Genomic DNA, 26,120 nt, shown 5'->3' on the forward strand with positions numbered 1-26,120 from the left:
TATTTTAAAATATAGAAACACATCAAAAATATTTAAATTTCTATTTGTATTCTGTTTAACAGTGCGATTAATCACAATTAATTTTTTTAACCGCAATTAATTTTTTTGAGTTCTTCACACAAGTTAATTGCAATTTAATCCACAGCCCTAAAAATAAATCATGAAACTGATGTGGATATCTGTAAACCAATACTCCTTTCACTCTGCTTGTGTGTTATATCCCTTTCTCCCACCCTTTTTGTCTTCTCTATTTAGAACATAAGCTTTTTCATGTAAGAGTGATCTTACTCTGTACTGTGACTAGAACAGGGGGGCCCCAGTCACTGTTTCTTGAATACTAATAATATCGGTAGTAATATTCAGACATCTTTTGAATGGGCTGGCATGTCCATCTTGATAATGACACTCGTCACGGCTTGTGGGCTCCATAGGGCACGATGATACACATCAGATGAGTCTAAGAATTATTTATCTAGCCTATGAGGCTTTCTCCCTGTCACCAGTTCCAAATTATTTATTCATTAATTGTGTTAATGTAAAAAAAAATACATCAGAAAGATGGTCTTTTCCCCGAAAAGCTTACTCTTTAATTAAACCTGCCCATGCCACAATGCTGTATTACACTAACCAGCATGGAGGATGTATGGCTCATCAGCCTTGACAAGAAGCTGTCTTGATTTTGAAGTGGAGTATTCACCACCAAATTCTACTGTGGCACTCTGCCAGGAGAGGACAATGAATTAGCAGACTTTGAGCTGAATGTACACTTGGCAGCCCTAATGGGCTCTCAAGGATTCATTCCTGCATTCTCTTTTGTGTAAAAGGGCATACCCCAGTTAGATAGTTTTATCATCAATGAAAATGCCACATGTCTGGTTCTGTCCCAGGGTGGGCAAGATCCATCATCTCTGAATGACACTTTTCTCCTGGATTGGAGTCTAGAATATTTTTGTGACTTCTCTCCATTCTCAGTAATTTTGAAGGCTATCTGGAAAGTCAGGACAGGGCCAACATGCTGTTAAATGGCCCCAGCTTGGGCACTGACAATTTCATTTCCCCAGTGTCCTGGAACTGATGTCAGAACCGGAAAACTTGCTTCACAGTTTACCAGACTTCTTGTCTGTGAATCAGGGCAGAATTTTGCACCTGGATTAGAAATCTTTCAGTCTCATCACTTAGCTTCTGGGTTGCTGGGGCACAGAAGTATAGAAGATTCTGCTGGAAGTGAGGAATCTTTGATCAGGGAAACCTACTTGATGAAGTGGAAGAGATTCTCTAAGGCATCACAGAGGGGCATAGACTCAAGACAGTCATCCACGCCTTTAATTTTGGATAATCTTCATCAAACAGTCATATTGCCATTTCAGTTGGTACAAGATGGGCCTTTGAATAACACCGCAATTTATGGCAAAAATGAAATCTGTTTTAGTTGAATGATGAGAGCCCTTCTGTGTTTTTGCCTGGGGGTTCTTCTCTGTTCCCTAAAAAGGTGCAGGGCATTAGTTTTGTTTTCACAGAACACAGGCAGTTCTGCAAGTTAAATTCAATCATTCTTAATACTAAGCAAAAAAAAAAGGAAATGGAACCTCTGAAGAGCAGTATTTCATACTAGGTGAGAGCAATCATATTCTAAGCATACAAAAAATCCAAAAAGCTCTCCAGGAACCATGAGCACTATGTTCACAGATGCATGACAGCTGCATAGACTGCAAGGAACACAGAATCATCTACTGTTACAAGCGGGGTAGCAACATGTTCATTTGTTGACTCTTTCGACATCCTTAACAAAGTGGATGTTTCCTCATCTGCAGATGCAGTGTTTGGTTGCCTGATCCTCTAGGCTGCTGTTTCTCACTAATTCTTTAAATTCTCTCCCTTCCCATGTCTCTCTTATGCTTCCCAGTAGTGACTCTGGATTGGTAGATTAGTTGTGTATATGAAAAAGGCAGTTTTATTCTTTTCTTGTAACTTGATCTTTTCCTAACAGACTAAGCTACCAGTTTAGAACATCTGCCTTTCTCCTGCAGATCTGTGCAGGTAAGCAGCTCCTATCATTAGTGACTCTGGATTGGTGGATAGGTGTGTTACCAACTTTTAAATAAGAATAAAAAATGTCCCACCAAAGAGTAAATTGTATCTTCATATTGCTTTCTCTGCCAGAAAGTGGCAGGCATCCTACCATAGTCCTTTTCATAAAAACCTATACATGATTTACAAGGGCCTATTCTTTGGAAGACAGACAAGATGGACAGTCCAGTCTGTAAAGTAAACTTCCCTTGCGTTTTTTTCCAAAAGATTCACTGTTAGTCTCCACTTAAGAATTACAGGGAGTCTCATCTCCATATAATAGTTGTGACAAGAAATGTAATTCTTGTTCAAATAGGCAGCTCTTTATCTGCAAGAGAATGTAAATGACACACTATTCAGGTGAATTAATTTTACCTCGTATTTTTGTAATTTTTTTTTGTAATAATACTGAATATTATCTTTCTCCTTTATAGGATGAATACTATCATTTATTAGCAGAGAAAATCTATAAGATACAAAAGGAACTAGAAGAGAAACGGAGGTCTCGTTTACATAAACAAGGGATCTTGGGTAACCAGCCAGCCTTACAGACCCCAGGGGCTCAGCCACCTGGTATCCCACAGGTGGCTGCTGCCATGGGCCAGGCACAGCCCGTGAGACCTCCCAGTAAGTACTTGCATATGGATTAGATGAGATGGGGCAGGGGAGATGGAAGAAGAGAGTGGGAGAGTTTTTTACATTTCGTTTATTGAATTCAAATATTTCTGCTGTGCAGTGTCAAGGTTGGCTGAAGTGTCATTGTGCCTTTATACTATTTCTGAATTAAAAAGAAAACAGAGAAATTTTTTCTTTGACCATTCTTTTGATTCTGTTACAGATGGGCCTATGTCCATGCCAAATGTGCCTATGAGTCGTATGCAGGTCTCTCAAGGTATTTAACTTTTTTCCTCCAGTACATTGCTTTGTTGATTCAAAACATAGCTTTTCTAGGTTGCTTTTCTTCTGTGTTTTCCTTCCCTATTGTTTATAACTTTAGGGGGAAGGATATGTGTGTGTGAGAGACTCTCTCCCCCTTCCTTCTTTTATTATTCGTATTCACCATAACAAAGTGTAATGCTTTCTGGAGTGACTCAGGACCATGAGTGTCAACCTCAGGGCACACTGTCAAGAAGCAGAATGAAAACCTCAAACTGGTTGTATATTCAATATTTAGATTTCACCAGACCAGTAACAATTGTGAACTCCTAACACACTGTAACAGTCTTACCATGGAGTCATTGATAGTCTCTTTAGGCATTCCATTTTATCTTGTCAACCAGGCAAGCTTGACTTTTTGATAGATGGTCACTTTACACCAAAAATCACAACAATATTCAGATTATTCGCAGTCCCAAAGGACCGGTCACTTATCTCAAGTCAGTTGGATTCAAATCTCAAACCAAAGACAGAGCTTGTAGCCAGCCAGTCCTGTAACAAACAAAAAGATTTATTAACTAAGAAGACAAATGAATAATTTATAAGCCTAAAGCAGATAAACATACACACAAATGAGGTATAATCTTAAATTCAAAAAGTAACAGAAGCTTCGTTAATAAGCAAGCTATTATGTCCTTTAGGGCTAACCCAAGCCTAGCAGCTTGGGGATCTCTTGCTTATATTTAGGAATCTTTGCCCCTCGGAGTCCAGACAGCAAAAAGATACTAGGGTCTCCTTAACAGGTATCTTTATTCCCTTCCACTGGCATTCAAGCTGTGATGGGACACAGACTTGTGGGGGAAGCAATCAACAGTTTTTTGTCCACAATGGCTCATCTAATGTGTGTAGACCTTCCTTTGTTGGGGAGAAGATAACACCTCTTGTGGTAAACTAGAATTTCACACGTGGTAATGCTTCTCCCCTGACTGTGGGGAATTTACAGTCTTAGCAAACACTTTTACAGTAACAAAGCAAATATATAAACATTAACTTGTAACATGGGATACAGATATAAGTAGGATTAATACATGCAGCATCCTACAATCATTCCACAGTCTAAATACAAACACATTTATTAAATTCTAATACCTATTTTAATAATACTAACACACAGGTCAGCCAGACTGGTTTCCAACTGTGCATTTGTCAGTGTTCAGTGAGTCTTAGGAGCCTTGGCATGAGCTGGCATCTGGTCTGCCAGCATCACACACTTTACCAGGCTTTATCACAGTGGTATCTCAAGGGCTAACAAAACGTGTCCAGTAGTTTTTCCACAACAGGGATAATGTCTGCAAAGGGTTAGAGAGTAATTTAGCACCTGTGAGAAAGGAAGGGAATCAATAGTACCCTCACTTAACTTATCTATCAGTGCTTCTTTGTCAGATAATCCTGTTAGCCCAGAAAATACTTGTAAACTGGGAATTTTCACATTAATTGGTTGATCCCATGCACATTCTAGAGGAATGCAGTAGCCTAGCTTCAGCTGCTTTTTCCTGAAAAGTACTGAAAGTTGAGATGTTTCATCTTCCTAAGTAGTAGTCCAGGTTTTATCTGCTTCATGAATTAATGTTTATTACGGAATCTAGTAAACTGAAACCTGTATCGCAACCTTTGGAGCTATGATGTGGTGCTCTCTGTTTAATGACACGTCTAGCATTTTATTTTGGGTGGGAAAAGAAAAGTTCTTTGAACAGGCACATATATATCTGTAAATATTATTGAGCCTATGATAAATTTATGCCTGTTACCAATGCATGGTTTGTGGGGTGTGTTTTTGAGGAGGAGGATGGTGGGGAGAGGGAACTGCTACCTTTTGTTTTAGTAGTTGCTGGTTGTGGTATTGTTTTGGTTTATACTTTGACTTAAGGAATGTGCTTGCCTTCATTGTGTCCTTTATATGGCTTACTTTGAGAATTACTTACAGTGAAACCTGAATAAGGGAACCTTTTTATGCAACTCCTGTCTTATGTACCCCTCCACTGCAAATTTTCCTAAAAGTATTGAGTATAGTACTACTTCGTTTTTAAAGAGCATCACCTCCATTTGTTTGCCCCTTGTTGTTTAAGACAAGTTTCAATGTTGGTTTTCCCTAAACATTTCTCCCTGTCCAGCATGTCTGTTAGTGACCATTTTGCAGTAAGGAATAATATTGACTTTTTAATGTGAAGAATGGTTATTGCTTTTCTGACAGCCTGAGGCAGAATTGTAATCAATTGCATATAATTACACACCTCACTTGCTCTCTGACAGTGTGTGTGGGCAATGCTTTTTACCATAACTGATTTGAATTATGATACTGTAAGCTGGTGACTGTACTAAATGTAAGTGTTTGATGACTTCTTCCTAATGAGCTGTTTTGGGGGTGCATTTTGCAGGAATGAATCAGTTTAACCCCATGTCCCTAGGGAATGTACAGATGCCACAGGCACCCATGGGACCCCGTGCAGCTTCTCCAATGAACCATCCTGTACAAATGAACAACATGAGCTCTGTTCCAGCGGTTTGTATTTGCTTTCCTCAAGTTCTTCTTATAGTTTAATTCCACTTAAGAATTTCCTTAGTTTTTAATAACACAGATGCTCTGAGAAAAGCCATATTCATACTAGTGTAGAAAACTCATGTGTCTGCTAGTCATAGAATCATAGAATGTCAGAATTGGAAGGGACCTTAGGAGGTCATCTAGTCCAACCCCCTGCTCAAAGCAGGACCAATCCCCAGACAGATTTTTGCCCCAGATCCCTAAATGGCCCCCTCAAGAATTGAACTCTCAACCCTGGGTTTAGCAGGCCAATGCTCAAACCACTGAGCTATCCCTCCCCCCTCCCAGTTCATTTGAATTTCATGCTAATTAGCTTCAGGGAAATTTATCTTTCATCTTTGCTATCATACAGTTTTTGTTTGTTTTATTTTCGACATTTAAATTTGACATACTGAACATAAATACTTAAGGTGGGAGGAGGATATCAGCGCTATAACAGTAACTAGTGTTTTCTGGGAGAAAGAAGCTTGGTGCTTCCAAGTACTATAGCCATCCAGTGTAAAAATCACTGGTACCATTTAAAATCTTGATTTTTTTTTTTTCCCAGAAAATTAAAATATATTTTAAGAGTTCCAGCATATTACTTTTCTGTGTTAGCCCAAAGAACAGAATTATAGAATTTAGCGTTCTGAATATAGCTTTAGTATTTTCTCCACTTTGAGTAGCTCGTTAAATGTTGTGAGGCAATGCTGCCATCATACATGTGTACAAAACTCCCTTTGATTTACGAGGTCAGTATTTTTTCTCAGATCTTATTGCCAATTATCTAGTTTGTTTTCCTTTATCGATACCCAATTCATTTCTTTCTACACAATTAATTTATTTAATAACTGATATTTTTGTTTTTAAATATTAGATGGCAATGTCTCCTTCCCGAATGCCTCAGCCACAAAACATGATGGGAGCACATTCCAGTACTATGATGGGTCAGGCTCCTACCCAAAACCAGTTCCTCCCTCAGAATCAGTTCCCATCATCAAGTGGGGCTCTGAATGTGAACAATGTAAGCATGGGTCAATCGACAACCCAGACAGGAGTTTCACAGGTAGAATTCATTTTCTGAAATATGGATTATCATAGTCTAATTTAATGGGTGGCCACGCTCAGCCCCCAACAACAGAAGTTAATTTACGGTGTATGATTGTGCTATTTTCAGTGTTCACCCCATTGTATCTGAGTCATCCATATGCTCCTATTTTTTTTCTTTGTATGCAGACTTTAGTAGCTATTATTTTAAATTATGGACTGCAAAAAAGTGTGTAATCAAAGCAGCCCTCTTAGAATTATTTTTTAAACTAGTTACATCTGAATGGGAAACTGTTGTCTATCACCAGTTGTCTTCCATGTTACTACAGAAGTTCAGTCAAATTATTTGTAGCTGAACACTTCTGCATGTGGCTTTTTAAAAAATAAAAACATCCGCCCTCCTGGAGAAAGTCTTGAATCCATGATGGATAGAAAAACAGTATCCCTCAAAAAAAAATATTTATAAGGCAATATAAAAGCATTTTAACAATATGACATTTTACTACCTATAATTCATTCATATTTCTTTATATTGTTTTATTTAGATTTATTCAAATACTTAAATATTTGTATGAAGATTTTAAATAGAAATCAGATGAAGGCATATTAGCACGGTCTACTCTCCCTGATTCTCCCTCCACCCATTCTAGTTTGTCTGATGCAGCATTTAGTAAAATATATAATATTAAAACATATGCACATAGCACCTTGTACTATTTCAATTTTATAATGTTGCTTGACTTTGAAATGTGGATCCACAATCTTTTTGAATATCCAAAATAGTTAAGTCAGGGTAAAAACAATTACATTTTCAGGTGTATTGTGTATAGTAAACACAAGGGACACAATTCTGAGATGCCCTCCTGATCAATGTAGCTCAGTAGGTGCAGCCTAGGTTGTGGGGAACTTTAAGCCACTTTGTGTCCTCTGAATCCTTGCCTCTACCTAGCCCATGGCACAACGTAGCTCTTGAATGGCTGCCTATGGGGAGTGCTATCTGGGTTCCATCTCCTTTATGCTAGTAGAACAATATAAAAGGAGCAAAAGCTATTGAAAATTATTGGTGATTTTATGTGGTCAGAACCTGCGCATTTGAGATAGCAACCCTGTGTTTATTGTAAATAAAATATTAAAAATATATGGTGATCTAAACTGCTACTCTTGTAAGACATTTAATGCTCTTAGAATGTCCAAGTAAATATGACTCAATTTTGGAGCAGCATTTTTGGAGTACATTAAGAACTCTCTTTTTATAGCAGGGGCAGGTTCCCAGTGCTGCTATTCCGAACTCCATGAATATGCTAGGACCACAGAATGGTCAGCTATCATGTCCACCAGCGACCCAGCCACCTCTACATCAGACTGCACCTCCTGTATCCAATGCAGCTGGCAAGCCACCTATCCAACACCAAACCCCACCTGGAATGACTCCTCCTCAGCCAGCAGCACCTACTCAGCCATCCACACCAGTCTCCTCTTCAGGACAGACTCCTACACCAACACCTGGCTCTGTTCCAAATGCAACACAGACACAGAGTACACCTACAGGACAAACTGCAGCACAGGCTCAAGTTACACCACAACCTCAGACTCCAGTACAACCCCAGTCTGTGCCAACCCCACAACCATCTCAGCAACAGCCAACATCTGTGCAGGCACAGCCTCCTGGCACTCCAGTAAGTATCAGCTAGTTTATTTGGTCCAAATGCAACTGAAACCTAAACATTCAACAATGAACTTTCCCCTGTATAGTACTGTGCCATAGAATTACAGATTGCAGAATCCTTATGCCATAGCAACAGTAGCTTCTGTTTTACCGTGGAAGATATATGTTAGAATAGATATTTATTTATGTATTTTGATCCATATGCAAACAAAATGCATTCATCCAAATGTTCTCAGCAGCCATGTTAGTTGTGATTTCAAATACTAGGATTAAAAATACTACAGAATGTTTCTACAGCTGTGCGTGGGAAGCTTGTACATAATCTGCCTGTGCTATGTTTGGCTCTAGTCGGGATCATTAGTCTTTCACCTTCATGATCGTTAAATTCACACACGGTTTTTAAAGATGGGTAGAAAGAGACTGCATGGTAATCAGTGTGTACTATCCACCGTACAGTTGCTTTATCAACAGAAGATGCTAATGCATCAGATGATAAACTCATTCCTGACTTTACTCTGTATAACTCGAGATCTGTGTTCTGGTATCCAGAGTTTAGTTTTAGTGAGTATCAGACCCAGGAGTGGTGGTATTTCAGATGATCCTTTTGTGTATAATTTTGTATTATTCCTCTTAGCAAGACAAATTAATATTTCTATAGATTTCCTCAATGTTCTGATTTTTGTACCTTTTTACATCAGTTATCCCAGGCAGCAGCTAGTATTGATAACAGAGTGCCCACCCCCGGCTCAGTTGCCAGTGCCGATATCAACTCCCAGCAACTGGGACCTGAGGCACCAATGCTAGAAAGCAAACCAGAGATTAAAAATGAAGAAATTGAGCCAGAGCCTTGTGAAACACAAGTGGAACCTAAGACTGAGGTAAGTGAAATTCCTTCACAGTTAATTAGCGCAATAATATATAAGAGCTAAAATAAGATGAGTGTGAATCAGTGAGCCAAGCTGACAAGAGAAAATATTAGTTAATGGAAAACTCTGATTTTTCACTCTGGTGGAAGCCCTATGTATCGTGCTTTATTGTGTATCAGGCTACTGACACTCCAAACTTATATAGTGTCTCAAACTACAAATTCTATGTGTAGTTTCATCTCATCTCTTCCTTTCTTAAGCTGGAGGAGGATTTACAAGGATCTTGCCAAGTGAAAGAAGAAATAGATGTGGCAGAGTCGAAACAGGAGCCAATGGAGGTAGAAGAAAAGAAACTTGATATCAAGGTAGAACCTAAAGAGGAAGAGGACAGTGGCACTAATGGCACCACTTCACAATCTACATCACCATCTCAGCCCCGTAAAAAGAGTACGTATATAGAAATGGGAGTCCTTGCTATAATTTTTTTTGGTTTTGTCTCCTGCAGTCTTTAAGCCAACCAGGAGGTCCCTCTGTTTGCGCGTATGCACTAACACCACAAATGGGGGGCTGAAACGATGAGTTAATGTGCTAGCCTTTTTCCTCTTGGAAAGCAGTACTCTTCTATCTTTTCTTGGATCACAAGTGAAAAGTAAGGTTTTGATATCATCCTGATTTCCACTTAACATTACTGTCAATGATAACATCAGTTTGGCTTTTTCACAATAACCAGTCTCTGTGCAGAAGGGCCAAAGCCAGGATAGTAAGGGATTGATTTCAGTTCAGGACCGAGTTGAATTGTAGGGTAATTACGTAGGTAGGTGTTGTATGCATGTATCTGACTTTGGCCAGTGCTATTTCATGAGGACTGAATTCACTTAGAACGTTTTCCTACAGAGGTCCTCTAAGTCCTGTGAATTCTTTCCAGGTTCTGTTTTCACTTCATCCCTGCTGTCCAAGAATTCTTGTTGTGGTGACATCCTCCAGCCAGAAGATCATGTGGAAGTAGCTCCCTCCATAACCTCTCCTTGATTTAGTCAGAAGGATTATTGATGAATCACGGGATACACCCCTTTCCCTCAAGAGGCTGTGTGCGCAGCGTCCATATTGTCATTAGCCCTTGTTGGCCTGAGAATTAGGGACTGAACTCAGTTCCTGAATTTAATTTTTTTACAGTTAGACTGGTATACTGGCCCTAAAACGTTTAAAAGGAAAAATACCCAGTGCAGCTGCCTTGAGAGTGCCATCACTTTAAAAGTGTGCTGGCCCAAAGCCTGTTCCACAGAAGTTTGCATGATGGTGACCACCACTCTGATCAAGTCAGTCTACAGAATTAGTGTTTTGGATATGGTTAGTTTGAACATAGATTGTTGGTACCTATCTGCTATATTTTCCTCTCTAGTTCAAAAGGAAAAAGTAGTACTATCGTGGCTAGCATCGACTTACTGAGCGGTGCACTGTGCTATCCCACGGTTCCCGCAGTCTCCAGTGCCCATTGGAATTCTGGGTTAAGCTCCCCAATGCCTGATGGGGCAAAAACATTGTCGTGGGTGGTTTGGGGTACACGCCATCAGTCGCCCCTCCCTCCGTGAAAGCAACGGCAGACAATCATTTTGCGCCTTTTTTCCCTGGGTTACCCGTGCAGACACCATACCACGGCAAGCATGGAGCCCACTCAGCTCACCGTCCCTGCTGCTGTTGTGGGCAAGTCTACTGTGGGGGCTGCTGTGATCCAAGTAGCCAATGCGCAATCATTGACGTTCTGTTATCGAGGGTAGTGACTCTGGGAAATGTGCGGGCCTTTTTAGATTGTAGGTGCATCATATTCCTGTCCTTTGTCGCTGGTGAAGAAGTCTTGCAGCTTTTGCTTTGGCTGAGGTACCTTGCCCTACCAGGACCTCCAAGCATTCGACACAGAAGCACCTGCGGCAGCTGGCATTGCTACACAGCAGCAGCTCCTTGCCTTTGCAGCAGATGGTGCAGTAGGACTGGTACCCGTCCTAGTCGTACATGTAGAAGAGCTCCAGGAATTGATCCCTGCAAGTCTGTCAAAGGCCCCCCTCAAACAGCGGGTGGAATGTGGCTGGGTTTTTTCTCCCACATGATAAACAACTGTCTTCAAGGCTCCTGTTGTTGTTTGTGACTTCGGAAACCATTTGCTCTCTGCTCTGGTCCTCCTCTACCCGCTCCTTGCTGTTGTTGCAGAAGTTAGTCTTTAGCCACTTGGCCGGGGGTTCTGAGAACATCTTCTCTGCCCGGCTCCTAGGAATCTCCAGGGCATGGTGTACAGCTCGTCGATAGGAGACCAGCTTATTAAACGTGGAGTGGTTGAATGCTGCCTAAAAGCCATCAAATCCACCAGCTTGTCTGCTGAAACCTCGGAGAACTTCCCATCCCCAAACCATTTCACCCAGTGCATTCCGGAGATTGCCTGATGTTTGGACGTGACTCTGTAGGAGACGATGATTGCAGGCCACCAGGAGAAGCCCTTGATCTTCCCCAATTCCAAAATCTTTCCCATCCTGGTATTCCACCACTTTCCCTGCAACTCTGCTCTCCTGCTCCCCAGCGATGAGCTCAGGGGATACATTCTGGTCCTCCTGGGTGCTGCTGGCAGATGTGGTACTGCTGCTCTGGAGGGACTCCTTGGAATCCTCCTCAGTGAGGTCGATCAGTGGCGCCTGGACAGACATGGCCATACTCCTCTTAGAGCACCGACTGGGAGCCAGAGACTCCAGGTCATTCTCTTCAAGTTTCATCTCATGGAGATTCAGTCCTGCCTGGAATATCATGTGAGCTGGAGACGTCTGCCTCAAGCTGCTCTCCCAGCCGGCAGCACCATGCGGTCGCACCCTTACCCCTTGCTCACATGGCTCATGAAGCCTGGACAATAGTAAGGAGCAGTTCAGCTATAGGCTGAACAAGTTCAGAATGGTGGTTGAATGTGCCTTTGGACATTTAAAAGCTCGCTGGCGCTGTTTGCTGACTAGATCAGACCTTAGCGCAACCAAAATTCCCATTGTTATTGCTGCTTACTGTGTGCTCCATAATATCTGTGAGAGTAAGGGGGAGACATTTATGGCAGAGTGGGAGGTTGAGGCAAATCGCTTGGCATCCGATTTTGAGCAGCTAGACACTAGGGCAATTAGAAGAGCACAGCAAGGCGCGCTGTGCATCAGAGAGGCTTTGAAAACCAGTTTCATGGCTGGCCAGGCTTTGGTGTGACAGTTGTGTGTGTTTCTCCTTGAAGCAAACCCGCCCCGTTTGTTGATTTTAATCCCCTGTAAGCAAACCATCCTCTCCCCTTCGAAGTAAAGTAACTATTGTTTTGAAACCATGCATTCTTTCTTTATTAATTTAGAAAAAAAAAAAGAGATAACGGACAAGGTAGCCTGGGTGGGGTGGGGGAGGAGGGAAGGGCAAGGCCACATTGCTTATTGTAGCCACACACAAAATCAAACTGTTTGAATGACAGCCTTCTGTTGCTTGGGTCATCCTCTGCAGTGGAGTGGCTGGGTGCACGGAGCCGCCTCTTCTCCCCCGCCTTCCTGGGCATCATGGTGAGGAGGCTATGGAACCTGGGGAGGAGGGTAGGCAGTTATACAGTGGATGCAGTTGGGGGTGTGTGCTCTTGTTGGCTTTCCTGCAGCTCCAACAGACGCTTCATCTTGTATGTTTGCTCCCCATTAGCCTCAGCATCGCGTCCTGCCTCTGCTCTTCGTGCTCACTTAATTCTTTCCTGGCCTCTGCTACTGAATGCCTCCATGCATTAAGCTGTGCCATACCAGTGCGGTAGGACTGCATGAGCTCGGAAAACATGTCATCGCAAGTGCATTTTTTTCGCCTTCTAATCTGCTATAACCTCAGGGATGGAGATGTTTCTATGCTCTACAATTCTGGGGGGACTGCATGGTCACCTGTGCTGCTGAGTTCGCCACTCTGACCAAACAGGAAATTAAATTCAAAAGTTTCCGGGGCTTTTCCTATGTACTTGGATAGTGCATGGGAGTTCAAAGTGCTGTCCAGAGCGGTCACAGTGGAGCACTCTGGGATAGCTCCCGGAGGCCAATACTATCGATTTGCGTCTGCACTACCCCAAAGTCTATTTTAAGAGCCCTTTAGGTCGACAGAACGGGGTTGGTTGTGTGGACGCAGTCATTTTTACATTGACCTAACGCGGCTAAATTCAACCTAACCCCGTAGTGTAGACCAGGGCTAAGAAATAAAATAAGGATTTTTTTTTTTTTTGAGTGATGGTCCCTATTGTATTCCTCTGAGGGTTATACACATGTGTCTCTGCTTCCACACCACATCCGCCATGGCCTGGAGCATTGTCCTTGCGACCAGTTTGCCTTTCTCCAAGATAGTCAGGAAGGAGGCACGATTCTGTTGGGGGAGGCTTGTCTGCAAAGTCCGCCAACAAGCCATAAGTAAGCAAGTCATATTTAGCTAATATGAGGGAGCTGATGACACCACAGCATCTGAGAATGATGAAGGGAATCACTCAGTTTCCGGCGGTGCCGGTGGAGCCAGGCTAAGCAGTTCAGCCTCCAACACTGGTTCTGAACACCTACTCGATGACTGTCAAAGAAGGGTGATGGGCACTCCTCTCATGCTGAATGGGAAGGCTCTGAAGGTCTATACTGAGGCCAGGACACCCAATAGGGCCCAAAGGAGGATCCTTCATTTGCTGTGGTGGGTCCCGAGGAGTGGGGTACCAGTGGCTCCTTTGCTAGGGAAAGGGAAGGTACTCTCACTGAGTCAGCAGAGTCTTTGGATAGTTGTATCAACAGTATGGGAGGGGTGGACCTGTGCTACGTCCAAGTCTCTGATGCCAAGAAGTCAGAGCCTGGTTCTAATGGTGGCACCACGGGAACCACATGAGCTGGAAGAGAGCAGGCAGGAATACTGGGTGCATTTGTTGTTGATATGGGAGGCAAAGAGGCCTGTGGTTGGAGTCCTTCATCGGGTGAAGGACTATGACTATGGCGTCGTGGAGTTCCCATTCAGGGTCAGCCATGAACTGCCTGCTCAGAGTCTACAATCACGTTCTGAGTCCCCAGAAGATAGGCCGCTGACGACAGGATTTTGTGGGCGATGCACCAATCCCACAGACTAATCGTTTCTGCACAAAGCACTAGCGATTGCATGCCCCTTTGTTTGTTGATGTAATAAACAGTTGCGGTGTTCTATAGAACAAGGTTTCTTTGCGTATGCACCACAAGTTTCTGCCAAAGGTCATATTCCACTTTTACCTTAATCAGCCGATACATTTACCTGCTTTTCTTCCCGAAGCCTTGCACCTTAGTGGAGGAGAGTGCCTTCACTCCCTCAACGTCTGCAGGGCCTTGGCTTTCTACCTGCAGAGAATGAGATCATTCAGGAAGTCTCCCTGACTATTTATCATTATAACAGAAAGGATTAAGAGATAGGTGATATCCACTCAGAGCATTAAGTAAGTTTTGGGGTGCGTTATGCTCTGCTATTGGTTACTGGGACTGTCTCCACCCCTTGGTATGAGCCCACTCCACAAGAGCGTAAGCATCAATTATATCCGTGCTTATGGACATACGTAGGGCGGCCACCTGGAGTTCGGTACATACTTTTGCTTCACATTACGCCTTGGAACAAGATTCTGTGATGAATGCCCCATTCCACAGAGCTGTTGTCCAGTCATCAGTTCTGTTATCTCCTCACGCACCCCTCCTCATGACTAGGTACTGCTTGTTAATCACCCTCAATGGAATACAGTATGGATCATCACTCAGAAAAGAAGAGGTGATTACTTACCTGTAACTGCAGGTTCTTAGAGATGTATGGTTCCTATTTGTATTCCAGTCCCACCCTCCTTCCCTTATGCTGTGGATCTCTCTTGAATTGTGGTGGTGAAGGAACTGAGGGCATGGTTGGTCCGCCCTGCCCTTTATCGCCGCCTCAGACAAAACCATGAGGTGGAGCAAGGGTGCATTCACGGACCAACGGACACTACTGCTTTCAAAATCTCCAGCTCCGGACATGTGGAGCATGCGTGTTACCCTCAGTGGAATATAGATAGGGATCACTCATCTTGAAGAACCTCCAGTTACAGGTAAGTAACAGGAACTTACTGCCATGATTCTTCTTCAGTGGATTGTTGTCCACTTCTTCACGTGAACACTGTTGCAGGCTCTGGTGTAGAAAAACCCATCTCTCAAGCCAGGAAAAACACCACCTAATTATGCTCAAAAAAGCAGCAATAAAAGTTAAATGTGAAAATTTTAAGCCTGTTTTGTAGAGAGAACCTCATGGCTTTGTGGAAGTAGGGAAGCTAATTCAGAGTATGTGTGATCCTCCATGGAGGCCAAACGGAACTGGCAGGGTTTCAAGAGTGGCCAAGTTAAGCCCTATCTCAGTGATTGATATATCTTCTATGGACTGAAGGCAGGATGACAAAAAGGAAAAGCCCACTGTGGTAAAAAGAACAGGAGTACTTGTGGCACCTTAGAGACTAACAAATTTATTAGAGCATAAGCTTTCGTGGACTACAGCCCACTTCTTCGGATACATACAGAGTGGAATAAATATTGAGGAGATATATATACACACAAACAGAGAGCATAAACAGGTGGGAGTGGTACTACTACCACTGTAGTAGTAATTAACTTAATTATGAAAGAGAAATTACCTCCCATCACTCAGGCAAATTATTGTGTAATCCACTCAGATTAGTCTGTACATGTGTAATTTGATTAGTATACCTGGATGAGCAGCCTAAGTGGATTATTCTGCACACTGCAATCATGAACCTTTTCTAATATTTAAGTTATTAAAGCAACATTATGAACCTTAATCGCTCATTACCAGTAGTTAGACACTCATGCTACAATTAATAGTTATATATTGCCAAGTGCTAGCTACTAATGGTAATATTTATTACTGGGACTTCTGGTACATAATTGCTGCATTCCAAGTTACTGTAGAGAATGCTTTAGTAATCAGATTATAAGGGAAGGAAGGAAAGAGTCTCAATAGAAACTTCTGCACGCAATTAAAGAAGCTTCACTGATTGCAGCTACAATGTTGTCACTTGATTTACTGTTTGTATTGTTAATAAAAAAAGTAAGAAAACCGGTGACAGAACAGATGGGTTGGTAAGATTCTGTATAACGTTTTGTTATATGCACTTAATTGTATTTTACTCTTCCATGCTTCTTGGATGCTTAATGTAATTCCATATAAATACAAAATGAAGGTTAAGCAAAGCACTCTGAAAAAATACCGAAGTTGAGATTGTATGCAAAACCTTCCCACTGTACATCATTTATATGCATTATAATATCGTCTATAATTTCAGTGTAACATTATTTCCCAATCATAACATATAAACTTTTTCCCTAAAATCTTGCAAAAACTATTACATGATGTAGTAACACAAATTTCGTTGTCAGAATGGTCTAGAATATCTTTATTGACAAATTCTGTAATGTTTTCTCTCTAACCAAGTATTTTAATAACTTAGTCCTAGCCACGTATTATACAATTTCTTTTCAAACAGCAGCAAAGCTTCCCTTAACTGGAAATGTGAGTGATTTATATATGCCAAAATATTTTAACTATTACTCTGTTAATGGTTAGTCTGCATTAAGCTTTGGCTTATTGTGTACTTTTCATTTAAATTACTTTCATGGATTGGTTAGAATGCATGCTGGTACACAGTACTACAAGACCTATAATTGTAGAAAAATATGGCATTTCCTGATTAAATTCTGAAGCATGCAACTGTAATGCTCTCTTAATGTAACTGCCTTTATGAAATTTCTATTTAAAATATAGATAAAAAAGAAGCTTCATTCTCCTTGTCTTTTGAAGCTCTGCTCAGATACCAAAAGTCTACCTTTGGTCAGAGACCAAGCATGGAAAATTTCAGCCCAAGTAGCGGGACTTAAGGGAAGGTTAAGAGTGACTGAAAACAGCTCTCATTATAAAATGACCAAAAGTTATTTTGCAGGCTCTTCACAAAGCGTGCATTACAAATGAGGGCAACCTCTCCCATATCCATTTTCTCTGAAAATGAGGTTCTGCCCCACTTCAAATACACCATGGAAGGGAACCTTTTTTTTTCTTTTGCAGGCTAAGCTTTTTCCTGTCCCCCTCTCTCTGCCCCCTTCCTTCACAAAGCAAGGACAGTTTGGAATGTTTATTAATTCAAGACTGCTTGATATCTCTCCCTGGAATCTTCCTAGGTAGACTTGAAGGAGCACTTCATTTCAGCTGTTCAGAAGCCTCCCAACTAAGTTGATATTTTCCCCACCCAACAGGATCCTCTACTGAAAAGATTACAAGTAAATAGAGAACCAAAAATACTGTCTTCAGTAATTTCAAGGATGCTGCTCTAATCTTCTCTAAGAGTTTTCCCCTGAATGACTTCAACCAGGACTCCCTCTAAAGCAATTTACGGTATAATGTTGGTACTTAACAGATAATTGATGATGATGATATAGGCAAAGGTCATGTTTCTTTCAGCCATCACACACCAAGACAAAATGGGATATGTGGTGGTTTAACGCTAGCTTCTGTTCATCTTTCCCATATTCACAGGACTTCTTTCCTGAAAAGGAAAACCCAGAGAATTGTTTCTCAAAAAGAAAAGCCCTATAAAAGGAATTTTTTTCCCCTCTGGAGGAATCTGAACACCATAGGAAGAAAAGAAGAAATCCCCTGCCCACAAGCATTCTTCGCCTTATTTTTCATACCTTAAGAAGCCGACGATTCTGAAGATGAAACTAAAGAGGTTTTTTCCTCCTAAAACTTTGAAGGCTAAATTGTGAAATGATCAGTTACCTATATATTTCGGGGGGAAAGGCATAACAAGATCCAGTGTCTGTAAGCTGAGGTGTGTTTAAAAAAACAAAAAACAAAAAAAAACCATTCAGACTGAAAATAAGATGCAGATTTTAACAGAGAGGGTAATTAAACATTAAAACAGCATATCAAGGGATATGGTAAATTCTCCATCTCTTTTAGTCTTTTAAAGACTGGATATTTTTCTAAATGATGTACTCTAGCTTAGCTACAGGTTAGTGGGCTCAATGTCCAGGAAATTCTATGTCCTGTTATGCAGAAGGTCAGGCTAGATTATTATAGTGATCTCTTTTGGCCTTAAAATCTATTAAATGAAATAATCCAGAACCATTAAATTCCAAAGTATCCAAGCCACACCACCAAGACTGCACAGCCAGTAGGAGGAACTTTCTCTTTTCCTCTAAAAAGAAATTCCGCATCCCATTTCGTTCCTTCTTGGAGAATGCCACAAAATGTAAGTGGGAGTTTCTTAATAAAAGACTTTCTAAGCAATCTCAAAAGTTCTCAGGAGAACGTGGATCCCTTCGGAAGGAGAATTCCTGCATATGATACTCATGACTAGGAGACTGGAATGAGCGCTCCATGAGGTCTGCAAGGTGCTGGCTGCATCCCAACTGTCTTGTAGCTTCCACCTGCTTTGCATGAATTATTTTTGCCTTGGCTGACAGTTTCCAGGAGGAAGTGCCAAAAACAATCCAGGGAACTTAAATCAGTGTTTCAGAGATTTCTTCAGCAGCAGCAGTTATTTAAGACTTCTTTCTGGATTCATTTCACTTCTGAAGACAGTTGCAATGGGCAGAAGGCACCATTAGTTAAGATAACAAAAAACAGATTTACAAGTTAAACATCTCGTGTCAGGTTCCAAATATTCTTGGGGAAAGCTTTTCTGGAAGTTTCTTGTCAAAGTTATCAGTAAAGAAATCGTTTCCCTCTCCAAAGCATTAAGGTAGGGATTACAAATCCTTTCGCAAGAATAAAGGAATTCTTAATACCTAGAGGGAGTTCATCCTGTGTTCAGCTGGCTGAGCAGGAAGTGGGTGAATCCATGGAATGGAGTCTCTACTAGTCAAGAATGGCAATAGTTGGAACTTTTTACATCCAAACAAAATACTAAAAGCATGCTGTTCTTTACCAGACATGCTGCCTTAGACACTGTCTCCAAAGCCTATCTAAAACAGCTCCTATCTGTCCTTCAGCATCTCTGATCTTCAGAACAGATGAGATCTGACTGAGAAAATCCTCCATTTTATTAGTGGCACCTCTCTGACCTTGGTGGCCATGTTATGCAGATTTCATCTCAAATAATCCTCTCTTCTACCTCTGCTTCTTTTCTTCACAGTCCTCCCGAAGAGAGATATTTACTTAATGTTCCTTTTACCACCCAGAATCTGAGCCCCATTAATCCACTTGGATATTAAGAAGAAGCAATTAAAAAAATAGTTACTTGAGTCTGTGGTTATAAACTCATTCCAACTTGCGTCTGATGAAGTGGGCATTCACCCACGAAAGCTTATGCTCCAATACTTCTGTTAGTCTGAAAGGTGCCACAGGACCCTCTGTTGCTTTTTACAGTGTCAAGATGGGGTCAAGTTCTATCCAATCATAATGACAGCACTTGATACCACTTTGCAGTATAAATTACAGTAATGTCAAACTCCTTGTCTCTAGGTCTGAAGGCCAACACTCTGTATTAGCATACTTTGACAATATCAAATATTTTGGGTGTGGACAAACCGACTAATCTCCTCTCCACGACAGGCAATTTCTGAGGACAAAAACCATTAATAAGCTGTAGAAGGCTATACAGAGTAATCCCCGAAACTCTCCACCTGGATTTGAATGCCTTAACAAAACTTCATCTTGGACCTCTTCAGCAAAAGTCTTCATCCTCTCAGCAACGCAAATTTTTAAACTGTGCGGTGGTTTTCCTACACCCAACATTCATTCCTAAGGTTAATGCGCATTTTTCACTGCTGTCAGGAGGAAGTCTTCCCTCCCTCCTCCTTTTTGTCAAGGCTATGTTCATCCAAAATAATAAGTCTGATATATTTTGGATGTGCAAAGAGCACTCCATAATTATTTCAAGATTTTTCAGAAAATCTCCTTTCTTGTCCTGTCAATCCACTGCTGAGAGCAAAACAAGGCATCAGAATCATCCGTTACTGGGTGGCTGAAACTGTGTTTCAGGAAGGTGTAACTGATTTTGGAATACTGATACTGTTACTAAATCCTGATCAGAAATTTCTTATGCCACTTATCAAGCTATCTGGTAATTTGTCCATATTATAGACAATAGAACTTGGACATACAGTTTTCTGCAGATTTTAGTCCCTCCCTGCAGTTTTCTTTGCTTTAAAAATCTCAGTAGGGGTAAAAGACATGGCTGTATTTGGGGGGTGGAGGGGAATCGTTCTTAACTGATTATCTTTTCTTTGACTGGCCAGGTGCTCTATTCCATCCCTCATTAAAAATTTCCCTCTCTGCCCAGTAGAAAGATCTCTTTAACAGGGTAGGATTGTTAATCTGCAGTCGTGAAGTTAATAAATATGTTGAAATTCTGGAAATACTCTCTGGCAAGGTTTCAAGAAAGGCAAAGCCAAAGTGTCCTAGTGATTCAGGTCTAGTTCTGCCTCCGATCTGCACAGCAGAATGAAAAAAACACATTAGGAATAATGAACCTAGTTGTTTGGAGATGAGAAATTATTTGATAATGACAAAATTCTGTCTTAAAGTATATAGAACAGAGCAGTTTTAATATCTGAGGGAAGTTCTTTTCTTTATATTTTAACTGTGTTTGGGGTTTTTGTTTGTTTTAAAACAGTCTTTAAACCTGAAGAGCTGCGCCAGGCTCTCATGCCTACCCTTGAAGCATTGTACCGGCAGGACCCAGAGTCCCTTCCTTTCAGACAGCCTGTGGATCCTCAGCTCCTAGGGATTCCAGTGAGTTAACATTAAAAGCCTTCGTGGTATATGTATATATGCATGTATATCTCATAATTCTTATTTTTGTAAACTCATTTGCCTAATATCTTTGTGCTTGTTCAAGTTGTATATGGCCATGGGAACATCAGCTGTGTGCCCTTAAAGTTTTCTCTCCTTGAGTTCCAGTTAAGAGGTAAGAATGAATGTCTGAATTTCCATGGGAACCAGAATGTACAAGTTGCTCTTCTTCGAGTAGTGACCATATGGGTGCTCCACTTTAGGTGAAAATGGGCTTCTCAAGCCCCTTCATTGGAGACGTTCCGTTAGCAGTGTCTGTTTGGTCCCCACCTGTGCTCTATACAACCTTGGGCCACCTATCAAGGATATATAGGGCTGCACAGGTGAACCATCCTCAGTTCCTTCTTCGCTGCCTTGACCTGAGATGGAGCTCTAGCATGTCTGCCTCGTCCATTCTTCAGCGTGTTCTACAGTTGTTCTTTTAGTAAGTTTAGTGTTTCTGATTAGTGTTACTTGCTTTAGTATAGAATTGGTTAGATGATAGTGAGAGGATTGACTTTTTCCTCTCCCTTTTTCAAACACTACCTCTCTTGTCAGGAGGCTATCCCAGTCAGCAACGGTCACTCTTAGTGCAGCTGCTGCTTGGGAGAGTTCTGTATCTAGCAAAAGTGTAACTTTAGCTTAGCTCTCAAATCTAGAGTATGGAAGAATTGAGAGATCAAACTGAGACTTCTGATGATGGAGCATTCCCTCCCTTCCACCTTCTATCAAGTCATGTCAGGGGACACATTCCCCCCTCCCCTAGTACATATGTTTCCAGACAGATCCAGTGCCCTTCCGACCTCAGCCCAGGTCTCCCCTAAAAGGGGAAGACTTTGGAGGACTCAGGGAAAGCTCCAAAGAAGAGAAGCTCAGTCTCCCACCACAAGAAGCCAGCTCCCAAAGGCCCCAATTGCATGCTAAGTCTGTGGTGCTGGAGGTCTTGACCTCTTGGCTTGGTACTGCGGAGGCAAAAGGTTCTTCCTCGAGCACTGGTGGAGCCGGGAGATTCTAGAGCACTTTGGAGAAGCATGGCTCTGGCAGGCCCCCAGTACCATCTGTGAAGGACAGGGAGGTGAAGTCTAGGATGCACACTCCTTTAGAATGGCAGTGTCTGTCAGACTTACCATTTCATCAGTACTGGACTAATGAAAGCACCGGACACTTTCAGCCTCGGCACCAACGTGTTCCAAATTGACAGTACCATCCACCTCAGCTATTGCACAGTATCGATCCACTCAGTACCACAGGCATTTACTCCAGGGACTTGTCTCTTTTAGATAAGCCAGAGTCTCCACTACTTCTGGGTGCCAAACAACTTGGTACCAAGATCCTGGTTTCCAGATTAACATTGTTTCCCAGTACCACAAGGCTCTCCACCTTTTTCTACTGATGCCCCACCATTGAAGGAGATTGAGGAGAATTGTCCGTCTCCCCTATCGGTGTAGTGTTCCACTCAGCATCCATACAGGAACCTGTATCCTCATCCATGACAGGGAAGGTGGGATTAGTCCTGGGCACCATCCACTCTCTGGTATGGGGCCTCCCAGTTACTGTACTGGGATCCTTGGGTTGTGTCAGCAGCAAGTTGCCAGACCTCTGGCTCTGTTGCACTAGGGGCGGGGAGTAGGGTTGCACAGTTCCTTCTTCTCATGTTGGGGGTTCAGTAGACATTTAAAGAACAGGAGACTAGGGCTGATAAAGGAGGCTGCCCATAAACTCCTGTTTTATCCTCATATCTGGCCAAAGCAGTCATGTCTCCACCACCACTAATAGCCAACAATTTTGAACAATTCAGGGACCTTGTGAAAGAGGGTGGCTGTCACCCTTCAGATACCTCTTGAGGTCAAAGACTCGCAACACAAGCTGCTGGACTCTCCATTAATTAAGCGCTCCTGGATCCAACAAAGACTGTGACACACACTCTTGCCACTATCCCAACAACTTGTAATTTGGTGGGTGAGAAATACTATGTTGCTCCTAGAGACCCAGAATTTTTGTTTTTGGACCCTACACCTAATTCCCTGGTGGTGGATACTGTAAATAAGTGGGCAAACCGCATTACTCGAGATCTACCCCCTATGAAAAAAGCCAGAAGAAGTTAGACTTTTTTGGTTGACATCGTTTTTGAGATGGGGCGACCAGAACTCCATACGCTATTCAAAGTGTGGGCATACCATGAATTTCTGTTGTGGCATTATATTTTCTGACTTCGTATTCTTTTCCTAATGGTTCCTAACATTGTTAGCTATTTTGACTGCCACTGCACATTGAGTGGATGTTTTCAGAGAACTATCCAAAGACTCCAAGATCTCTTTCTTGAGGGGTAACAACTAATTTAGATCCCATCATTTTGTATGTATAGTTGAGATTAAGTGGAGAATCCATAGGAAGAATGCTCGAAGAAGAACATGTTGGTTACCCTGTGGAGTAACTGTGGTTCTTTGAGGTGTGTCCCCCTATCGGTGCTCCACTACCCACCCTTCATCCCCTCTGCTTCGGACTGTTGTTTGTTGAACATTTGGATAGAGACGGAACAGAGGGCCGTTTGCCTATGCAGCCCTATGTACTCTGTGTGTGGCACACGGTTGTGTAGTGTGCATGTGCAGGCTGGACAGACACTGCTAAATCTCTGATCAATGGATCAGGAGGTGCATGCGCACCTGAAGCAGAGCACCCATCACACATCTCAAAGAACTATAGTTCTGCACAGGGTGAGTAACCTAACTTTTCCTTTCCTTAAACGAAATTATCCCATGTATGTTTTAAACACTGATTATTTTTTCTTCTGAAGATCTTCAGTCATCATTTGGATCTAGGAAAATGAAAGTTATAGCGGAGTTATTCTAAGAATGTATTCAGATTTTATAGCACAATAAGATTTTTGGTGTTTTATAGTCACCAAATAAGACTGTAGCATAAAATCGTGTCTCAAAAGCTGCATTTTTGCATCCCTCCAATACTATAGAGTGAGGCCAGATCTACACTAAAAAGTTAGGTTGACACAGCTATGCCACTTGGTGGTGTGAAAAATCCAGACCCTGAGTGACATAGTTAAGCTGACCTAACCCCTGTTGTAGACCGTGCTAGGTCGACAGAATAATTCTTCTGTTGACCTAGCTACTGTCTCTCAGGTAAGTGGATTAACTGCAGCGATGGGAGAGCCATCTCGTTGCTCTAGTGAGTGTCTACAATGAAGTGTTACACCAGTGCAGTTGTGCTTCTGTAGCAGTTAAAGTGTAAACATAGCCTAAGTAGGTGATGGCCTCATCGGATGGCCATCTGGAATGTAGCCAAGTTGTGACAAGGCTAATGATGATTTTTAATAACATGCTTTCTCTGCACTCTCTGATAACTCTACACACTTTGCAGAGTGCCTTACAACAAAATAAGAACTAATGCAATATAATAAAAGATTAGATTCTTAAAGTACAACCACACAGAAACAAGTGAAGGGGCCATGCTTGAAAGAGGAGGTAATAAGTATAGGGGTCAATAGTGATCATTCAACAAACACCTTTGAATGTGGGTGGACGAAGCTTCAAAATGTTCTGTTTTTTGTTTAAGTGGAGCCGGGATGAGGGAATTTCATGGGGGAGCAAGTTCTGCACAGTAGACCAACACAGGAAAAATGTGATCATCTGCTACCTTAGGTTCTGTGGTGGAAACTAAACAGCGCGTTGAGTGCGTGCAGGTTCCCATCAGTTCAAGACTAGAAGAATAACTTTCAAATATAGCTAGGTCAAGCACCCATCACAGAACTTGACTTGTGAATTTGTCCATAGTGTAGTTTGAGCTTTTTATGTCCGTGAAACTTGGTGACTTAGTGATCTTTGGATCTTGGTTTTTATATTTTTGTTTTTAAATCTGTTTCCCAAAATTCGAAGTTCCTTTGAGATCTATTAAAAGTTTGAACAACTTTAACAATTTCTACCCGCCGATTCAGGCGGGTAGTGTAGACCTAGCCTAAGTAACTTAAGAGCCAAATCCTATTGTCTTACAGTGAAACTTTGGATGCTAAGTCATTTGGGCAATTTTAAAAATTTTACCCACTGTCCATTATGGTGGGTTCAGTTCATCTCTGTGTAGGGGGTCATTCTGCTCAAGGCCCAACCCCATTTAAACTCCAGGTAAGCCTGAAAATAAACTACTTTGCACATATTCGTGGAGACATTTAATCCTTTTGGATGTGTTCAAAATAGTAGGAACTAAAAGTGCATCTTAAAATAATGGATGATATTTCTTGTATTTTGAAGGACTACTTTGACATTGTGAAGAATCCTATGGACCTTTCCACCATTAAACGTAAATTGGATACTGGGCAATACCAAGAGCCGTGGCAGTATGTGGATGACGTTTGGCTAATGTTTAACAATGCCTGGCTTTACAATCGCAAGACTTCCAGGGTCTATAAGTTTTGCACTAAACTCGCAGAGGTCTTTGAACAAGAGATTGACCCTGTCATGCAGTCACTTGGATACTGTTGTGGACGCAAGGTATATTTTTCAAGTTTATTATTGCTGAAAAACTAAATAGTTTGACAAAGAAGGTAAAAAAAGAAAAATCTCCTTTAGATATTTATTTTAAATAAAATTAAACTACTAGTTGGAATGGCTAGTAAAAATTAGACTTATGTCAACATAGTAAGGAAGTAGAAAATATCTAAAGGATTCTAGCCAAATTTCTATCACTGGTGGTGATATCATTTTCAGTATGAAGTGTTGAAATATTTTGCTATTATACACAATCCCACATATCTTGCACCTTCTTATGCAGATACAGGATCAGATCCTGAGCTGGAGTAAGCCATTTTGGCTCCATTGAAGTCAAGGAAGCTGAGCTTTTTTATTCCAGCCAAGGATCTATCCACATCAATCCATATCCATTTGAATCTAATAAACACGTCTCAGTATATTACAATATACTTTTATAGCATGTTCACTACGTTGCATATTCACAATGTAAAATCACATTTTAAAGTTTTTTCGCCTTTGTTTTGCAGTATGAGTTTTCTCCGCAGACCTTGTGCTGCTACGGGAAGCAGCTGTGTACTATTCCCCGTGATGCTGCCTATTACAGTTACCAGAATAGGTAAGTCCAAAATTCCTTCATTAGCTGAGGAAACGTTTGTCTTTTTGTAGCCTAGCACATATTAAGCAGAATGATTATTAACGTCTCATTTCCTTTTTCTCTACTAAATCTG

At 41.5% G+C, this 26,120-nt stretch overlaps 1 protein-coding gene across 2 annotated transcripts in view; it reads left to right on the forward strand.

Moving 5' to 3' along the window:
• The window catches only part of CREBBP (CREB binding protein), a 175,561-nt gene that overhangs the window by 115,073 nt on the left and 34,368 nt on the right, over positions 1-26,120 (forward strand). The window contains exons 10-19 of one of the 2 annotated variants that reach the window (XM_054041404.1): positions 2,502-2,694; positions 2,906-2,959; positions 5,379-5,503; positions 6,399-6,587; positions 7,825-8,244; positions 8,933-9,112; positions 9,361-9,547; positions 20,760-20,878; positions 25,174-25,413; positions 25,920-26,008. In XM_054041404.1, coding sequence (XP_053897379.1) covers positions 2,502-2,694; positions 2,906-2,959; positions 5,379-5,503; positions 6,399-6,587; positions 7,825-8,244; positions 8,933-9,112; positions 9,361-9,547; positions 20,760-20,878; positions 25,174-25,413; positions 25,920-26,008 — 1,796 coding nt within the window. The remainder of the gene's footprint in view (positions 1-2,501; positions 2,695-2,905; positions 2,960-5,378; positions 5,504-6,398; positions 6,588-7,824; positions 8,245-8,932; positions 9,113-9,360; positions 9,548-20,759; positions 20,879-25,173; positions 25,414-25,919; positions 26,009-26,120) is intronic. The other variant, XM_054041405.1, reaches the window with a different exon arrangement.

The sequence above is a fragment of the Malaclemys terrapin genome, chromosome 10 (genome assembly GCF_027887155.1).
Source record: "Malaclemys terrapin pileata isolate rMalTer1 chromosome 10, rMalTer1.hap1, whole genome shotgun sequence".
In the NCBI taxonomy this organism is placed as follows: domain Eukaryota; kingdom Metazoa; phylum Chordata; order Testudines; family Emydidae; genus Malaclemys; species Malaclemys terrapin.